The sequence below is a fragment of the Rattus norvegicus genome, chromosome 10 (genome assembly GCF_021556685.1).
Source record: "Rattus norvegicus strain SHRSP/BbbUtx chromosome 10, alternate assembly SHRSP_T2T, whole genome shotgun sequence".
In the NCBI taxonomy this organism is placed as follows: domain Eukaryota; kingdom Metazoa; phylum Chordata; class Mammalia; order Rodentia; family Muridae; genus Rattus; species Rattus norvegicus.
This window is the reverse complement of record NC_141543.1, coordinates 98,125,998-98,144,817: the sequence shown is the minus strand read 5'-3', so window position 1 is coordinate 98,144,817 and position 18,820 is coordinate 98,125,998. Positions and strand designations below refer to the sequence as shown.

Here is an 18,820-nt window from a genome sequence, read left to right as displayed (position 1 = left end):
AGATAACCTGATCTAGCACAGAGTCTAAGCTCAGGGATGGAGAAACAGAGTAGTAGTCCTTGGCAGCCATATTTGAGTTGCCTTGTCTGGTGATACTGAGATTTTTTTTGTGGGTAAGTTGAGATCTGGCTGGGGGTGTTCTGTAGTATATATATGGTATGAAATTAGAACATCTAGTGGCTCCTAGAGATATGGTGTGTCTGAGTTAGGATTATGTCACCCAGTCAGATTGGCACTGTGGCTAGCAACTAGGTGGCCTAAGTTAGTAGTAGTAGTAGCATTTGGATTTGAGGATGTAGATGCCGAGAGTTCAGGTTGGCATGGCAAGCATCTTTGCCTGTTGAGTGGCCTTGCTGGCCCTCGTAGTTCTTTTTGCACTTGTAGTTTTTGGTACCACATTTCTAGTGATCTGTATTTATCAGTGGAGCCTGTTTGGTGATTTGCTTTATTAGGTATTGAAGAACCACAGTTTTTCCAGTCAGAAAGTTTATTCTATTTACATTGTTGTGGAAACATGCTGTAGCTAGAGACTGTCAGGGAACAGCGTTTCTTCTTCACCAGAGAACAGACTCAGTGAGGGCTGTTACTTACAGAGGACTCCGGTAGGTAGTAGGGCTAAAAGAGATGTCTAAAGAAATACAAATAATTTTGAGGCCATCTTTATTTGAATAAAAAAAACTATTAGGTTAAGAATTAAGGGTGAGTTTCATTATTTACAACTTGTTATTTTGGGGGAGGGGTGGAGAGGAAAGGGTTTATCTCCGCTTACCCTTCTAGGTGACAGTCTGTTGTTGAGGGAGATCAAACAGGGCAGGGACCTGGAGGAAGGCGATGGCAAAGGCTGTTGAGTGCTGCATACAGATGGCTCCACTGACTTAATCCAAACGCTTGTGTGAGTGATTTTGTTAGGGTTTTGTTGATTTGATAAATGTTTGAGTGCATATTATAGTTAAAATTGTGTAACAACCTGTAGATGATACATAAGTATTAAAAGAAAATCAGCTTTCCGGGATAGAAGAAGGTAAGATAAAAGTGTCACATGAACTCCTAATGTATCACTGTGAGAAGGAACTTGAAAACAGATGGAGTTAATGTGTTCTTTGAGGTTGACAGGAAAGGAAAACCCAAAAACTGAAAAAGAATAGAGTCAGTGGTAGTTTGGCAGAGGATCTGAATTTGGTTCCCTGTACCCATGTCAGGCATTTCCCAACCACCTGTAATTCCAGCTCTCCTTGCCTCTGTGAGCATCTGTATACACATGCACAAATCCACACACAGACACATAATTAAAAATAAAATATTAAAGAGAAGAGAGTTAATTTTCCTAGAAGAGTTGCACACTTTCAAAGAGATGTGTACTATTGGCCCGTGACGGGCTTGGGCCACCCATGCTGTTCCTTAGGATGTCTTTGTAGGATTAAGGAAGTCACTATGACTTTTGATTAAAGTTGAAAATCCAATCTAGAATTTGAGGGTGAGGGGAGGAAGGGGCAGACAGTCACATACACATATGAACCATCCAGAACAGGTCTTACATGGAATTGAAGTTTAATGGAGTAGAATAGTTTTTAGAATTAATTGGGACCACATTTGAGGTGGTAGGAATATCATGGGGATAAAGCTAACGTAGAAAGGTCTTCATCTTATTTAGGAGAGACAAATAAGATTGTCTAGTTAAGATGGGATCACTGACCCTTTGAAAGGAAAGAATGATTTACTGTTCTTATTTATGAGGTAACAGAGTAGGATGAGCTACACCTATTATATTTCCTTTTTATCACATATATTTGTGGGGTTAGTTTGGTACATGTGTGGATACGTGTGCGCGCGTGCACGTGTACCACAAGGGAGCATGTGTGCCACTTCTCATATGGGAGTCAATTTGTGGGAGTCAATTCTTTCTATCTACCTCATAAACTATGTGGCTTCTGGAGATTGAATGCAGGTTACCAGGCCTGGTGACAAGTGCCCTTACCTTCTGAACCATCTTTCTGGCCTACAAGTCTTGTTTCCTTTTGTGTGCAAAAATGTTTCCTTTTGTGTGAATATGTAACTTACATGCTTGTAGGGTTCAGTCAGTGTACTCTGTGGGGAAAATTTTGGCACATTATAAAATATGCTGGATATACATAAGTGAACATTCAAAATGGAAACAGATTAAATAGAAAGTTAGACATTTGCTTTTTGGGTGTTTGAAAACATGTCATGCAGTTTGTAGAATTAGAGTGATCCTAAGGAAAAGGGGGGCTCACTAGGGAAACTGATAAATTTCATTTTGAATAAGTAAAATCTAAAGGGCCGGTGAAATTCCTAAGTAAGGAGTATGTGTTCAGCAGTTGAAATCGGCTTGGCTATTGGGTGAGAAGTGAAGCTAGACTACAGATGGGTTTACGTGTCAGCATTTACTGGAACTTAGTGCATAAGCTCTGCTGTGGAGTGCCCTCCCCCGGGCCAGTTCCTGTGTCACAGCTTAATGGCTAAGGCATGCTGCTGTCTGTAGATGGAGCCTTTGGAAAGGAATTCCATCAATGAAGATAGGACATTCATGAATAGGATTAGTAGTAGATGCAAGAGAAGGATCCCTTTGCTTTGCCAGGGATACAGCAAGAACATGCCTGTCTACACTCCAGAAGGAAGGTTTTCACCAGACACTCAGTCTGCTGGCACTTGATCTTGGACTTTACATCTTCCAGAATTTTGAGAAATAGTGTTTGTTGTTTAAGCCACCCAGGCTCCAGTATTTATTTTGGCAGTCTGAGCTAAGATAAACCTCTTGTCAGATTATGAGAAGACTCCTTTCTTGCTAGTAAACAGATCTTACTGGACATTTTAGAGGAGAAAAGATAAAAATAGCTAATATGTACTGAGCATTTGCTATATTAAATATTAGTATTTTTTTTTTTTGGTTCTTTTTTTCGGAGCTGGGGACCGAACCCAGGGCCTTGCGCTTCCTAGGTGAGCGCTCTACCACTGAGCTAAATCCCCAGCCCCAAATATTAGTATTTTAAATAGTTCATATTGTAGTTTATTTAGTCTTTAAAACAACATCCTGAGCTAACTTACAGAAATCTCATTTTCAGGTGAAGTCTCTGGAGCATGGCTTCATTAAATAGTGTTCAGGGTTACACACCGATAGATAGTAGCAGCAGGCCCAAAGGCAGGCATTCTGCGTGGTACTTAGAGCTTAAACAAAACCACTCTTTATAGTGTTGCTAGAAATAAAAGGGCATTTGGGAGTGGCTAGAAAATGATGCAGACCTGTCTATATGTAATGTTAAACTACAAATTACAAGTAAATTACAAATACTATATACTTGAACTGTATAATAACACAACCTCTTTGGTATTCTGAGGAATAAATTATTGTGCAGTGTAGTTTAGGTATACCCTTCTATTTAAGTTTTAGATTTATTTTTATTCTACATATGTGCAGGTTTGGGTACCAAGAGTGTATGTACCTGGTGCCTGAGGAGACCAAAGGGGAAAGTATTGGGTGTTCTGGAACTGGAGTTTCAAAATGGTTGTTAACTGGCATGTTGGTGCTAGGCACGAAATCCAGGTCCTCTGGAAGATCAGCCAGTATTCTTTAGTCACCGAGCCATCCTCTCCAGCCCCTGAGTATACTCTTCAACCTCTGGGACAGCCATCAGTTATGAGTCGGTCTGTTTGAAGGAATATATCCAGCAGAGGAAGTGGTAGTTGAGTTTTGAAGTGTCTTAGTTAGGGCTTCTATTGTTGTGATGAACACAATGATCAAAGCAACTTGGAGAGGAAAGGATTTATTTGGCTTAAGTTTCCATATCATAGTTCATCATCACAGTTCATTATCAAAGGAAGTCAGGACAGGTATTCAAGGAGGACAGAAACCTGGAAGCAGGAGCTGATGCAGAGGCTGTGGAGGAGTGTTGCTTACTGGCTTTCTCCTCATGGCTTCCTCAGCCTGCCTTCCCCACGATGGGCTGGGCCTTCCCCAGTCAATCACTGATTAAGAAAATGCCCTTCAGGCTTGCCTATAGTCCAATCTCCTGGAGGAATATATATATATATATATATATATATATATATATATATATATATTTTTTTTTTTTTTTTTTTTTTTTGGTTCTTTTTTTTTTTTCGGAGCTGGGGACCGAACCCAGGGCCTTGCGCTTCCTAGGCAAACGCTCTACCACTGAGCTAAGTCCCCAACCCCCTGGAGGAATATTTTTAATTGAGGTTCCTTCCTCTCTGATAATTTTAGCTTGTGCCAAGTTGACATAAAACTACCCAGCATAATCGATAATAGTAACTGATAGAACAGTGTTTGGCCTGCAAACAGAATTGAATGGAAAATAGTACATTTATGTATTTTCATTCTCAAGTTGGAGAAGATAATTCCTAGAAATACTGGTTTAAAATACATAGTTGAGGGGCTGGAGAGATGGCTCATGGTTAAGGGCCCTGACTGCTCTTACAGAGGTCCTGAGTTCAATTCCCAGCAACCAGATGGTGGTTCACAACCACCTGTAATGGAATCTGATGCCATCTTCTGGTGTGTCTGTGTGGTAGTGACAGTGTACTCACATACGTAAAATAAAACCTTTTTCAAAAAAATAGCCTTGATAACTAAGTTACAGGAACAGTATTGCAAAAATTTGTTTGTGGTGGGTGAGCAAAGAAAGGTAGGGATATCTGACTGTTTTTTCTCCCTTTCGCTGAAGCAGTCTTATTCCAGTGAGCATCATAATTGGGATGCAACTGCAGCCTGAGGAAGAATGGGAAGTCTGTCAAGGATATAATGAGCAGTTGAGAGTGTTATTGAAATTAAGCACAGACAAGCATCCGTTATGAGTACAACTTAGAAGACAAGCAGGCACTCTTACCCCAGCAGGCCTTGCACTGATACTGTCACAGATGCTTGCTTCATATAGGCAACTCCTTTCTAATCAGAAAAGGAAGTGATCGACAACCCCAAGTGTGGTAGCAGCCCTTCCAGGAGTGGTTTTTCCAATTACTACTTCAAATACGATATAGAAAGGATTTGGGTTTTTTTTATGGGGGGGAGGGGTACAGCACAGAATTTATAAATATTTCTTGAAAAAGTAACAAGACATTTTAGCCAACACAGTGGCATATTTCTATAATCCCAGCTAGCACTCAGGAGCTTGAGGCAGATGAATCTTGATTTAGAAGAAATTTTTATTTTATGTATATGTGTGCATGTGCCTAAATGTATATATGTATATTTGATGGTTCGAATGCAAATGGCACCTGTAGGCTAATATGTTTTGAATGTTTGGTCCTAAGTTGATATATGATTTGGTAAGTATTAGGAAGAGTGTCCTTGTTGGAGAAGGTGTGTCATTAATGGCTGAACTTTGAGGTTTCAAAAGCCCAGACCAGGCCCAGTGTTTGTTTCTCCTTCTTTGTCTGTCTGTCTCTCAGCTACCGAAACCGCAATGCTTGTATGCTTCCCATCACGATGATAATGGACTAATCTGAAAACGTAAGCAAGCCACCAGTGAAATGCTTTGTCATGGTATTTCTTCACAGCACTAGAAGAGTAACTAAGGGTTGTGTGTGTGTGCGCGCACGCATGTACATGTGCACACACACAGAAGCTCACAAAGGTCAGAAAATGCAGCATATCCCTTGGAACTGGAGTTAGAAGTGGTTATGAGGCTAGAAACTGAACTCCGGTATCTGCAGGATTAGACAGGTGCTGTGCTGAGCACTTACCCATCTTTCCAGCCCCTAGAAAGGGAGTATTGTTGGCATGATAATTGGATCATATCTACCTTGCAAGCTCTGAGTGTAAAGGCTGTATCTGTGTGTCTGTAGAATCTATCAGTACTTGGCATAAAGTGAGTACTTAAGAAATGTCAAGTGAGGGGTTGGGGATTTAGCTCAGTGGTAGAGCGCTTACCTAGAAAATGCAAGGCCCTGGGTTCGGTCCTCAGCTCCAAGGGGGGAAAAAAAAAGAAAGAAATGTCAAATGAGGGGCTGGAGAGATAATAGCTCAGCAGTTATGAGCACTGACTTCTCTTCCAGAGGTCCTGAGTTCAAATCCCTGCAACCACATGGTGGCTCACAACCATCTGTAATGGGATCTGAAGTCCTCTTCTGGTGTGTCTGAATGAAAACAGCTACAGTGCACTCACTCTACAGTGTACTCCCATAAATAAATGAACGAACGAATGAACGAATGAATGAATGAATGAAATGTCCAGTGAAAGAATGAATCTAGGCCTTAGGGTATACATGTGCCTTTAATATTAGTACTTGGGAGGCAGGGGCAGGGGCTGGGGCTGGGGCTTCTCTGTGAGTTTGAGGTCAGTCTGGTCTATATAAGGAGTTGGAGGTCAGCCAGGCAGAGGGCGGGGTTGATTATCAATTGGTTTGTTCTGTTCTCAGTAATCATCTCGAGAGTTAAACTTGTACCATGTGAAATATAGAGACATCACCAGCATGCTAATTCTAAGTAACTTTCTCATAGCTGTCATAAAATACATGGCGGGGACAACTTGAAGAAGGATTTACTCTGGCTCTTGGTCTCTTCCAATGACATAGAGAAGGCCTGGTAGAGCAGAGCAGTTCATTTCACTGTGGGCAGAAAGCAAAGTATAGGAACAGGACATTATGCTGGCTTTTCTTTTATCCTGCCAGTGTTCTAAGCTACTAGATCGATGCCACCCATGTTCTGTGTTGGTCTCCCTCCCTAATGAGTCTTGTCTGGAAACATCTCACAAGCACGTACAGCGGTATGCCTCACCGGTTGGTAATTCTAAACTAATAAAATTGACAATGGAGATTAGCTACTATACAAGTTTCCCTCATTTAAATTGATTACATCCTCATTTTATGCCCCTTACTTACAGAGGAGGTGTTAGACTGACTGGAACAACTTTGGGAAGTACAGATTTAAGAATACAAAATGCTTGGAGGAATTCAAGATGAGCATTACCAGCTGAAAGTAGCATACCAGAAATCTTCGCGTCTCTAGCTCATTTAAGACGTTGTCCATAATGGACTGTATAGTGGTAGTACTGTAGTATTAAAAGGCTACATTTGTAGTTGTCATTGATCAAAATTAACACAGAATTGATTAATATTTGAAGCTAGTGTAATGTGTTAATAAAAATTAGTGAAATTTAATCAATAAGCATTTCTGCCTTTCTGCATATATTAATTCCAGTAAGAAGCTTACTAAATGTTAAAGGGTTGAGGTAAAGCTGGACGGATAGGAGAAAGTCTGACCTCTTCACCCTTTGCTGCATATGCACACGACTTTACAAGCCCTCTCTCCTGCTGTTTTACTCTTAACATTGTATATGCATGTGTCTCTTTTTTATAGGTCCCTCTTTTTTTTTTTTTTTTTTTGAGCTGAGGACCGAACCCAGGGCCTTGCGCTTGCTAGGCAAGCGCTGTACCACTGAGCTAAATCCCCAACTCCTATAGGTCCCTCTTTTTAAAGATTTATATATAAGTGCACTGTAGCTGTCTTCAGACACACCAGAAGAGATCTGTAATCAGATCTCATTACAGATGGTTGTGAGCCACCATGTGGTTGCTGGGATTTGAACTCAGGACCTCTGGAAGAGCAGCCAGTGCTCTTAACCTCTGAGCCATCTCTCTAGCCATACATGTCTCTCTTAAGAAACACTTAGAAAAAAAAAAACAAGAATGAAAGAATCTTGGTTACACTTGCCATAGTTTCTGTTACCAAAAATGAGATTTAAAAAAATATATACAATAGATAGACATTTCTCAGAAGCCTTTGATGTGTACCTCCTTAGGGGAAGGTTTCTTATAGTGGTATACTCAGGAGTTTGTCATACTGAAATTAATTAATTCTTTGAAGATTTATGGAGTAACTCTCCCATAATTGATACTGAGGATGGAAAAAAATTGGAGAGCTGTGGTTCTAATCTCTGAAGTAGATTTCCGAGAAATAGAGCAGTACAGTGAAGACTAGAGTATATGAAAATTATTTATGCAAGTGAATAATATTACCATTTTCAGATCACATATATCTGATAATCTTCAAAATTACAAATATAAGGTGTTACTTTGAGAGCATTAAACAACATATGTAAAAATTGCTTCCACAGGGGTTGGGGATTTAGCTCAGTGGTAGAGCGCTTGCCTAGGAAGCGCAAGGCCCTGGGTTCGGTCCCCAGCTCCAAAAAAAAAAAAAAAAAAAAAAAAGAACCAAAAAAAAAAATTGCTTCCACAAAAATTGGAAGGGGCTGGAGAGATGGCTTATCTGTTAATAGTGGATCCTGCTATGGCTGAAGACCTGAGTTTAGTTCCTAGCACTCACATTTGGTGGCTTACAATTGCCTGTAACTAGCTCCAAGGTATCCAACATTCTTCTGGCTTCCATGGGCGCCTACATAAGGTGCCGTAAACTCAGGCAGGGACACACTTTCACAAATAAAAAAAACTTTTTGTTTTTAAATCTGTTTGGAGCTGATGAGATTTAGTGCTAGGAATAGCATTCTGGGGCTGGAGATATGGAGAAAGTTGGTAAAGTGCTTGCTATGCAAGCATGAGGACCTGAGTTTGTTCCTGTGTAAAAAGATAGGGACAGCGTACTGACTGTAATCTTAGTTTTGAGGAGGTTAGAATCTATGACTTACTAGTCAGTGTCCGCTACTCTATCCATGTCAGTGTGCTCTGTGTTCACCAAACATAAGGTGGAGAGTGACATCCTTCTCCACCCATGTACATGCATGTGCTCACACAGGAACGAACACACACACACACACACACACACACACACACACACACACACACACGTAACTTGACCAGTTCTGATATTTCTCGCTTTAAATCTTGTTTCTTCTTCTCTTTAGTTTTCCTCTTTTCCTCCTTTCTCCCTTGCCCCTCTTTTCTCTCTCTCTCTCTCTCTCTCTCTCTCTCTCTCTCTCTCTCTCTCTCTCTCTGTGTCTGTGTCTGTGTCTGTGTCTGTGTCCGTGTCCGTGTCCGTGTCTGTCTGCCTTCTCTTCCCCTCCTGTCTCGACTGCTGAGACGTCAGCATGCCTGACTTTCCTGAAGATTCTGGAGTAAATTACTTTCTTCATAAATTTAGAGTGTGTCCAGTTTTTGCTCGAGTGAGTTTGGTTTTTTCTCCCCCCCCCCCCCCCCCCAGCTGAGGACCGAACCCAGAGCCTTGCACTTTCTAGGCAAGCGCTGTACCACTGAGCTAAATCCCCAACCCCTGCTCTTGAGTTTTCAGTATAATTTTTATTTTTATTTTATATGTATGAATGTTTTGCCTGCATGTATGTTGGTACACCATGTATGTGCCTGGTGTGTGTGGAAACCAGACAGCACTTGGGTCCCTTGGAACTGGGGATAGAGGTGGTTGTGAGCTGCTGTGTGGGTGTTGAGAATTGAACCTGGGTTCTTTGTAGGAGCAGCAAGCGTTATTACCTGCTGAGCCGTCTCTCTACAGCTTTGAGCTTTAAGTATTTTTTGAAAATTACTTTCATACTCTTAACAACATCTTGTAAACTTTAAAAAATTGTTAAACATGATCTGATAAGGTTGTTTCAAACAAAGAGAAATGATTAAAAAGATTGATTTGGTAGGTCAAAATTGGGATTATATGTGAGTATTGATAATTGATGTTTTATTGTTTAAAAAAAATCACCATTTTAGTGAAGTTTTAGAGTAATTCCGTTTCATTCATTTACCACTATCCGTTGAATGCTGATTAGATGGCAGGTACGATGTATGCTCAATGCTGAGGGGAAATGTATAATTCATGCTGTGTGGTGTATGCAACCTATGTAGTCATATAGTAAACTTAAACATTTATAGTAAAATGTGGTAATTCTTCATGGTGAGTCTTCTGTGAAAATGTGAGAGTTGAAAGAAACTTGTTCTAAAAAGCATTCTCTTCCCTTTTGAGTTTGCAGAGATGAGTAGCTGAAGAAGCTTGGGACAGGCGGTTTGGGTGGAGAGAGGGATGTCCATGGGCAGGTGAGAGGTGGAGCCTCTTTGAGACAGTATGGTATGGCCAGATCTTACACTAGGGAGCTTAGATGGGAGTTGTGGTGAGAAAGGAAGTCAGGGAGGTAGACAAGCAGTAGCTGTGGCTCTGAAGAGAGAAGTTTGATTCTGAAGGCCTTAAGAACAGAGAAAGGAGACTGAGAACATAACCAGGGATTTGGAAAGATCACTGAGGGTCCTGTGTTGGCCCTGGAACTGGTGAGGCTTGGGATAGCCACTCAGTCAGAGGCTGTAGAAATTGCTGGTGTTGAACTGGCTAAAGAGTGTCAGGTAGGATATCCAAGAGGTTTTTGTGGGCAGGGGAATAGACCTATGATCTGGTGTATGCTACAAGCGCTCTACTTCTGAACTATACACAGCCTTGCTTACTGTAAACTGGTGAGAAATAGTTTGTTGGGGGAGAGGTTCTGGGGGGACAGAGGAAGAGTGATTTACTTGGGAGCTTACTTAGTTTTGTAGAACTGAGACTTAGGAGAGTTTTAAAGGGTTTAGATGTTATCAGGATTATAGAATAAATGACAAAGGCAGAGAGAATATATGAAAAGTGGCTTTACATTTTTGAGATGGAAAAGTTTTATTCTGCTAAACTAAGAATTCTTTTAGAAATGTGAGCTTTCTCTACAGAAAGATAATATTATCATAGCAGTTTATATACAATTTCAAGGTCAATCAAGATGGGCAGCTTTTTTGAGAAAAGGTTTCTCTGTTAGCCTTGGCTGTCCTGGAGCTCTGTATGTGGACCTGGCTTGCCTTGCATTCACTGGAGGGAAGCTTGGGTAGTCAGAAGAGACAGGCTAGTATTAGCCTGTGGTGCCTCTCAAAGTCCGTGAGTGTGTCTTAGAAGTGAGATCTAAAGCACGAGTAGAAAAATCATCTCAGACTGAAGAGTAGACTGTAAGTAGAGGGATAAAAGTGTTAAGTCTATGACAGGAAATTAGAGAATTCTCAGACTGTTTCTCTGAAGTCAGGTATGGGCTCACCTCACTTCATGAATCCTAACACGATGGCAGTTTAAGAATCCTTTATTACTATTAAAGATTGTAATTTGAGATGTGCATGTGTTGTATATGTGTTGGTCCTAATGGCTTGGTTTCTGTACTGGGAAATATTTCTAAATTCCTTTCATGATTTAGTACTTTCAGTTATGGTCTTAGATTTCATCATTGAATTTTCATTTTTATAAACAAAACTGCCAGGTGTGGTAGCACACATCTTTCATCCCTGTGAGTTCAAAGCCAGTCTGATCTACATAACAAGTTATAGACCACTGGGACTATCTAGTGAGGCCTTGTCTCAAAAATCCACAAATAAATTTTTTTCTTCTAAGATGTCATATAAGGCGACATCTAAGGCGTCTTGTGATTGTTAATATCTTTATTCCTATACTGATAGTGTTTGTTTAATTTATTCAACAGTGATTAGTTAGGCTTCTTAAATTTATATTAAATGAATTTTATATGCCAAGCTTCAAAAATTGCAATAAACTTCAAAGATTGAGAAGTATGCAGAAATTAGTCAAACATTATACTCATATCTTTTATATTTAATTATAAGTATATGAAAATTTATAATTTTCTCTTTGCTTGTTAAGTTTGAATTAAAGAAATTTATGAAGACTGGAGAGATGGCTCAGTGGTTAAAAGCACTGGCGATCTGGGTTCAATTCCAAGCACCCACATAACAGCTTGCAAAATTCCATAAATCCACTTCCAGGTATGCCGGTGCCTTCTTCTGGCTTCCATGGGCACCCGGCACATATGTATATTCATACATTCATGCCTGGAAACATACACACATAAAATCAAAAGCACTTTTAAAGTGTTCAATTCAGTGATTTTTTTTTTTTTTGATAGGTTCAGAAGGCTGTGCATGTGCATTCACACTACTTAGGTACACAGATTTGAGATAGCTAGCTTTTAATTTAATTTTCAAAAATTTATATTTATTTTCTGTGTGTGGATAGCGGTATGGAGGTCAAAGGAGACAACTTTCAGGTCCTCTCCTTCTACCATTTTGGGCTTGGGAATCAAACTAAGGTCGTGTGGCTGACAGCAAGCATTTTACCCACTTAGCTGTCTTGCCAGCATATGGGAGACCCATCTTGTCACTGAACTGTTGATGATTTAGGGGAAGACAGAACTCTGCTGTAAGGTTTCGGTGGTATTTAGGTAAGAATGCAGAATGTTATTTTTTTTTTCTTTTTCTTTTTCTTTTTTTCGGAGCTGGGGACCGAACCCAGGGCCTTGCGTTTGCTAGGCAAGCGCTCTACCACTGAGCTAAATCCCCAACCCCAGAATGTTAGTTTTTAAATATTGCATTATGTCAGGAAACTTTTACTTACGATCTTCTAATGTAGAAAATTATTTCATCCTTAAATAGATATGCCAACCTGAATTTCTGTATCTTCTCCTTAGAGCCATTTTTTCTCATTACCACTGGGTTTCTTCAAAAACAAAAACAAATAAAAACCCTTTAGCTGGGCAGTGGTGGCACATGCCTTTAATCCCAGCACTCAGGAGGTAGAAGTAGGCACATCGCTGTGAATTTGAGGCCATCTGTCTTAGGGTTTTACTGCTGTTTACAGTCACCATGATCAAGGCAACTCTTATAAAAAACATTTCATTGGGGCTGGCTTATAGGTTCAGAGGTTCAGTTCATTATCATCAAGGCAGGAACATGGCAGCATCCGGGCAGGCATGGTGCAGGAGGAGCTGAGAGTTCTACATCTCCATCTGAAGGCTGCTAGTGGAAGACTGACTTCCTAGGCAGCTAGGGTGAGGGTCTTAAACCCACGCCCACAGTGACACACCTACTCCAACAAGGCCACATCTAATAGTACCACTCCCTGGGCCAAGCATATACAAACCATCACGCCATCCTAGTCTACAGAGCAAGTTCCAGGAGAGCCAGGGTTACAAAGAGAAACTCTGTCTCAATGACTCTTCCCACTCCCTTAACCCTACCCCCAAAAAACCTCAAAGCCCACCTCTCTTTCTCTCTCTCTCTCTCTCTCTCTCGCTCTCTCTCTCGCTCTCTCTCTCGCTCTCGCTCTCGCTCTGTGTGTGTGTGTGTGTGTGAGAGAGAGAGACAGAGACAGAGAGACAGAGAGACAGAGACAGAGAGACAGAGAGACAGAGACAGAGAGAGGAGAGAGAGAGATGCATAAGTGCACATGTGGGCGAGGGTGAGCAAGCACATGGGTTCACACACTCACTTCTGGAGTCCAGAAGAGAACATTGGATCCTGGAACTGGAGTTGCAGTTATGAGCAGTCTCACTTGGGTGCTGGGAACTGAACTGTGGTCCTCTTAAAGTGCAACTGTTCTCATCTCTCTAGTCCTTTATTAAAAACTTCCCCTCACACTGGAAAAAATTTCCTGAACAAAACACCAATGGCTTATGCTTTAAGATCAAGAATCGACAAATGGGATCTCATAAAACTGCAAAGCTTCTGTAAGGCAAAGGACACTGTGGTTAGGACAAATCGGCAACCAACAGATTGGGAAAAGATCTTTACCAATCCTACAACAGATAGAGGCCTTATATCCAAAATATACAAAGAACTCAAGAAGTTAGACTGCAGGGAGACAAATAACCCTATTAAAAAATGGGGTTCAGAGCTAAACAAAGAATTCACAGCTGAGGAATGCCGAATGGCTGAGAAACACCTAAAGAAATGTTCAACATCTTTAGTCATAAGGGAAATGCAAATCAAAACAACCCTGAGATTTCACCTCACACCAGTGAGAATGGCTAAGATCAAAAACTCAGGTGACAGCAGATGCTGGCGAGGATGCGGAGAAAGAGGAACACTCCTCCATTGTTGGTGGGATTGCAGACTGGTACAACCATTCTGGAAATCAGTCTGGAGGTTCCTCAGAAAATTGGACATTGAACTGCCTGAGGATCCAGCTATACCTCTCTTGGGCATATACCCAAAAGATGCCCCAACATATAAAAAAGACACGTGCTCCACTATGTTCATCGCAGCCTTATTTATAGTAGCCAGAAGCTGGAAAGAACCCAGATGCCCTTCAACAGAGGAATGGATACAGAAAATGTGGTACATCTACACAATGGAATATTACTCAGCTATCAAAAACAACGGCTTTATGAAATTCGTAGGCAAATGGTTGGAACTGGAAAATATCATCCTGAGCGAGCTAACCCAAACACAGAAAGACATACATGGTATGCACTCACTGATAAGTGGCTATTAGCCCAAATGCTTGAATTACCCTAGATGCCTAGAACAAATGAAACTCAAGACGGATGATCAATGCTTCACTCCTTCTCTAAAAGGGGAACAAGAATACCCTTGGCAGGGAAGAGAGAGGCAAAGATTAAAACAGAGACTGAAAGAACTCCCATTCAGAGCCTGCCCCACATGTGGCCCATACATATACAGCCACCCAATTAGACAAGATGGATGAAGCAAAGAAGTGCAGACCGACAGGAGCCGGATGTAGATCTCTCCTGAGAGACACAGCCAGAATACAGCAAATACAGAGGCGAATGCCAGCAGCAAACCACTGAACTGAGAATAGGACCCCCGTTGAAGGAATCAGAGAAAGAACTGGAAGAGCTTGAAGGGGCTCGAGACCCCATATGTACAACAATGCCAAGCAACCAGAGCTTCCAGGGACTAAGCCACTACCTAAAGACTATGCATGGACTGACCCTGGACTCTGACCTCATAGGTAGCAATGAATATCCTAGTAAGAGCACCAGTGGAAGGGGAAGCCCTGGGTCCTGCTAAGACTGAACCCCCAGTGAGCTAGACTGTTGGGGGGAGGGTGGCAATGGGGGGAGGGTTGGGAGGGGAACACCCATAAGGAAGGGGAGGGAGGAGGGGGATGTTTGCCCGGAAACCAAAGAATTATTATTAAGTATTAAATAAATTAAAAAAAAAACTTCCCCTCAAAGAATAGATCTTGATGGAAGATAGAATTAGGTCTTGATTAAAATGATCAGTTTTGTAATCTCTGTCTTCTGCTCTTACTGGTGATCATTGCTAGGTACAGTCATTGAGTGACGTAGAAGGCTGAGGGTCACTCAGCTGCCTCTAGTTTATGATCGTGTTTTGTACCTCACGGTAGCTAGGGTTTAATTATCCACATTTGGCATGTAAAATTCACTTAATATTTTTAAACATTTAAATGTTTAAAAATGAAGCAATGCAGTCTTATTATATTAATTTTCCCATGTATTTGTTTTTGTTTTTTTACAGTACTCTGTGCAAAAAACTTGGTGAAAAAGGATTTTTTCCGTAAGTAAATGAACTTTAATACAAATCTTGTATATCCTATGTAGGTTTTTGGGGAGAATTGTATTTTCAGAACTACCTGGTTTAGAGATTTGGAGGCAGACTGTTTTATGAATGCTACAGTTCCAGATCTTAGGGCTCATATTTATCTAGAGGGTTCTGAGGTTTATAAATGCAAGTATTAGAAATATTTCTGAAAAAGTTTAAGAAAAAATTTAATATGCTTTTATTTTAACATTTTAAGGACAATTCACTAATGCATTCAAGATTCATTGGGAGGGAAAGAGTTTTGAGCCTGCTGGTAGAGTTTCCAGAGTTGTAGGAAAGAGACACTGCCAGTCTCCAAAGAGGGGGTTGACACCGCACTGTGGTCCTATTTGCCAATTGGGTGTAGTTTCTTGTTTTGTTTTGGGACAGGGTTTTGTTGTGTGGCCTAAGCTGGCCTTGAACTTACAGTCCTTCTATCTCTGTATTCTGAGTGTAAGGATTACAGGCAGTAGCAATGTCCAGAAGTTGTGAAAATTTCTCTAGTTTGATTTAGGGTTAAGTTTTGTGAGAGCGGATTGGGACGTTTCCTTGTATTTACTATAAATCTTAACCTGTAATCTCTTTCCCTCTTTCTCACTTTGTATTTTTTGTTGTTTTGAAGTAGGGTTTCATGTAGCCCTATCTGGCCTTGAGTTCTTGAGCCTTCCGTGTAGTCTTTGCCAGTAGATTGCTAGTGTTAATTTTAACCTTATAATTTCATACTTTATATTAGCTATAAATTTAGTAACAGTCACAAGATTGTAAATAAAAATCTTTAGCCAAAAATTTTACGTGTTAAATATTTAAATTAGAAATAACTTTTATTAGATTTTTAAATGTAAGTTCTGTCAACTTACAAAAACAGTATGTTGAGTGTTTAATATGACGTTAGGTAATTTTCAGGTTGATTAAAAGAGCTAGAAATTCTCAGGACTGGAGAGATGGCTTAGCAATTAAGATCACTGGCTGCTTATCCAGAGGACCCAGGTTTGATTCTCCACACCTACGTGGAGGCTCACTACCATTTGTAAGTCCAGTTCCAGGGACTCTGACGCCCCTTTCTGACCTCTGAAGGCACTGCATGCAAGTGGTGCACGAACATACGTGCAGGCAGAACATTCAGACACATAACAGTAGTACATTTTTTAAAGGAATCATTTTTGACACATTTTAAATACATACTTAATTTCATTTATTACTTTCTATATTTCTACAGTAGAACTTGATTTTAAGCTTAAAGTACATATTTTTATAAAACTCTAGTTATGAATATTTATGATGTCTTAGTGTTTATATGGGTAAATGTGAAGTAGGATAACTTGAAGCAGAGGAGGAGTTGGAAGCAGCCTTCCACTTCTGTGCCATATTCTGTTTACCCCACAAGCATTTCACAGGGGAGGAGGGCCCAAGGGCCGAGGAACTCCTCAGCTGTATCTGCTAACACCAATCTTATTCTCTCTGGGCTGCTGCTTAATTATACTTCCCTGTTGTTAATAACCTAATGGCCACGGTAATGCCTTGAGAAGCTCTTCTAAGATTGAGCTTTGTGATTTGTCTTGGTGAAACTGCAAAGTGGCGGGGAGGCTTGGCTGTGGTGCTGACCGGAACAAAAGCTGAGGCTTGCTCTTCTGACATTTGCTCATGTTTGGAGATAAAGTCCTCAGTTTTATCTTTCAGTTTTCTTTCCTTCTCAAATTCTTTCCCTTTCCCCAGAGCCCCGTTCATAGCTTCTCTCATAAAACATCCAGATAGTCTTGTCTCAGTGTTGCTCAGAGGTTGTTAATCCTTTGTAAGCCTCTAAGTTTTGACAGTGACACCTTGTAGAGTCTTTCTGTGCTTGAATAGTAGGTGAAAGAAAGAAACCCTCTTTCATTGGGATAGGCAGTAAAAACTGCAAAGAATAATTTGAGTAATTTAAGAGTGTGAGCTTGCTCCAGGCGTAAGGTGTAGAGGCAGCATAATTATTTTTCAAACTCAAAATGAAGATACCTGGCAGACTAGAAAGGGGAACAACAAAAGTCAGCCTTAGGCCTTCCAGAGGAGCCAGCCAAGGGTGGCAGTGACTTGAGGTTCACTCTGACCAGTGTTCCAGATTTCTGTGTCGGTTCAGACCTGCACTTTAGGGTGTCTTTGATCTGTTTATAATAAAGTTTTGTCTGGCAACATTTATCTTTTTTTTTTTTTCCAGAGCTGGGGACCGAACCCAGGGCCTTGCGCTTGCTAGGCAAGCGCTCTACCACTGAGCTAAATCCCCAACCCCTGGCAACATTTATCTTAAGGAAGCCAGTAGACCTTAAATTCTTTCTATTATTCAGTATGTTTACTGATCAGAGTGGGGTTTTAAAAAAAGAGATTTATTTTAATTTTAGGTGCATGAGTGTTTTGCTCACATGTAAGTGTACTGACTGTCCCTGCCTGGTGCCCCTGGAGGCTAGGAGAGGGTGCTAGGTTCCTGGAAATGTATTTTATGGACACTGTAAACCATTATGTTGGTGCTAGGAAGTGAATCTGGTTTCTCTGCAAGACTAACACATGCTTTTAACTGCTGAGGCATCTCACTAGTCCCCAGAGTACAATTATTAATAGTAAATATAATTAAGTTTTTGTTTGTAATTTAAATAGTGTTCAGTGATTAAAGTTCATTTTAAGATGGTCCATGGGCGCGTGTGCACATACATATGAAGGTCAGAGCTCTGTGGCCTTAGGAAAATCCCTTTGTCTTGTGTGTGCTCTGCATTCATTGCTTGCCCTTCCATTCACATTCAGTCCATTCTCCTGGCGTTATGAGCTTTTCCTTCACTCACTGTTGAACTAAATAGTAATGGGTGGTGTGTCAGTTCTCCATCACTGACTGAGTACTTGAAGAATAACTTAGGAGAAACTTCTTTTCTTCTTGGTTTGGGGGGCGGGGTTCTTTTTGTTTGTTTTTGGGTTTTGGCTCACAGTTGTAGAGGTTTCCAGCTTGTGTCTAACGGGCTCAGTTTGTGTGGCCTGTGATAAGGCAGAACACCATGACAGGGAGGATAAGGTGAAGCTGCTCACTTCCCTGTGGCTGGAAAGCAGAGATGAGAAGGACGAGCTGGAGTAGGGCAGGAAGGAGATCAGCACCAGAGCATTACCTCAAGAACGCAGTCCTTCAGCAGGGCCTTATTACCTCCCAGAATAACCTGTCGTGTTATGAATGCATCAGTGGGTTACTTTTGATAAGGTCGGAGACCTCAGAAACCAGTTCTTTCCCCACCACCTCTGGGATTGCTGTAGTAGGGACCAGTCTAGCCCAGCCTTTGGGTACATTCCAGGTCTTAGTATAATATAACATAGCACAGTTGCCACACTTAAATACAGTCCCTCATGTGGTAGTGGCCTCCAGCCATAAAATTATTTTCGTTATTACTTCATACTGTAATGTTGCTACCCTTATGAATCATAATGTAAATACCTTGTTTTCTGATGGTTTTAGTTAACCTCTGTGAAAGGATCCTTTGATCACAAGGGGTTGCAACTCACAGGTTGGGAACCACTGCTTTAG

General features: G+C 40.9%; 1 protein-coding gene across 3 annotated transcripts in view; it reads left to right on the top strand.

Moving 5' to 3' along the window:
* The window catches only part of Smurf2 (SMAD specific E3 ubiquitin protein ligase 2), a 102,129-nt gene that overhangs the window by 29,412 nt on the left and 53,897 nt on the right, over positions 1-18,820 (top strand). For 2 of the 3 annotated variants that reach the window (XR_015630661.1, NM_001107061.3), the window contains 1 exon segment: positions 15,229-15,267. The exons of the other annotated variant lie outside the window; for it this stretch is intronic. Coding sequence is in view for 1 of the 2 variants with exons in the window: in NM_001107061.3 (NP_001100531.1) it covers positions 15,229-15,267 (39 nt within the window). In the remaining variant the exon portion in view is untranslated. 3 annotated transcript variants of the gene reach the window in all.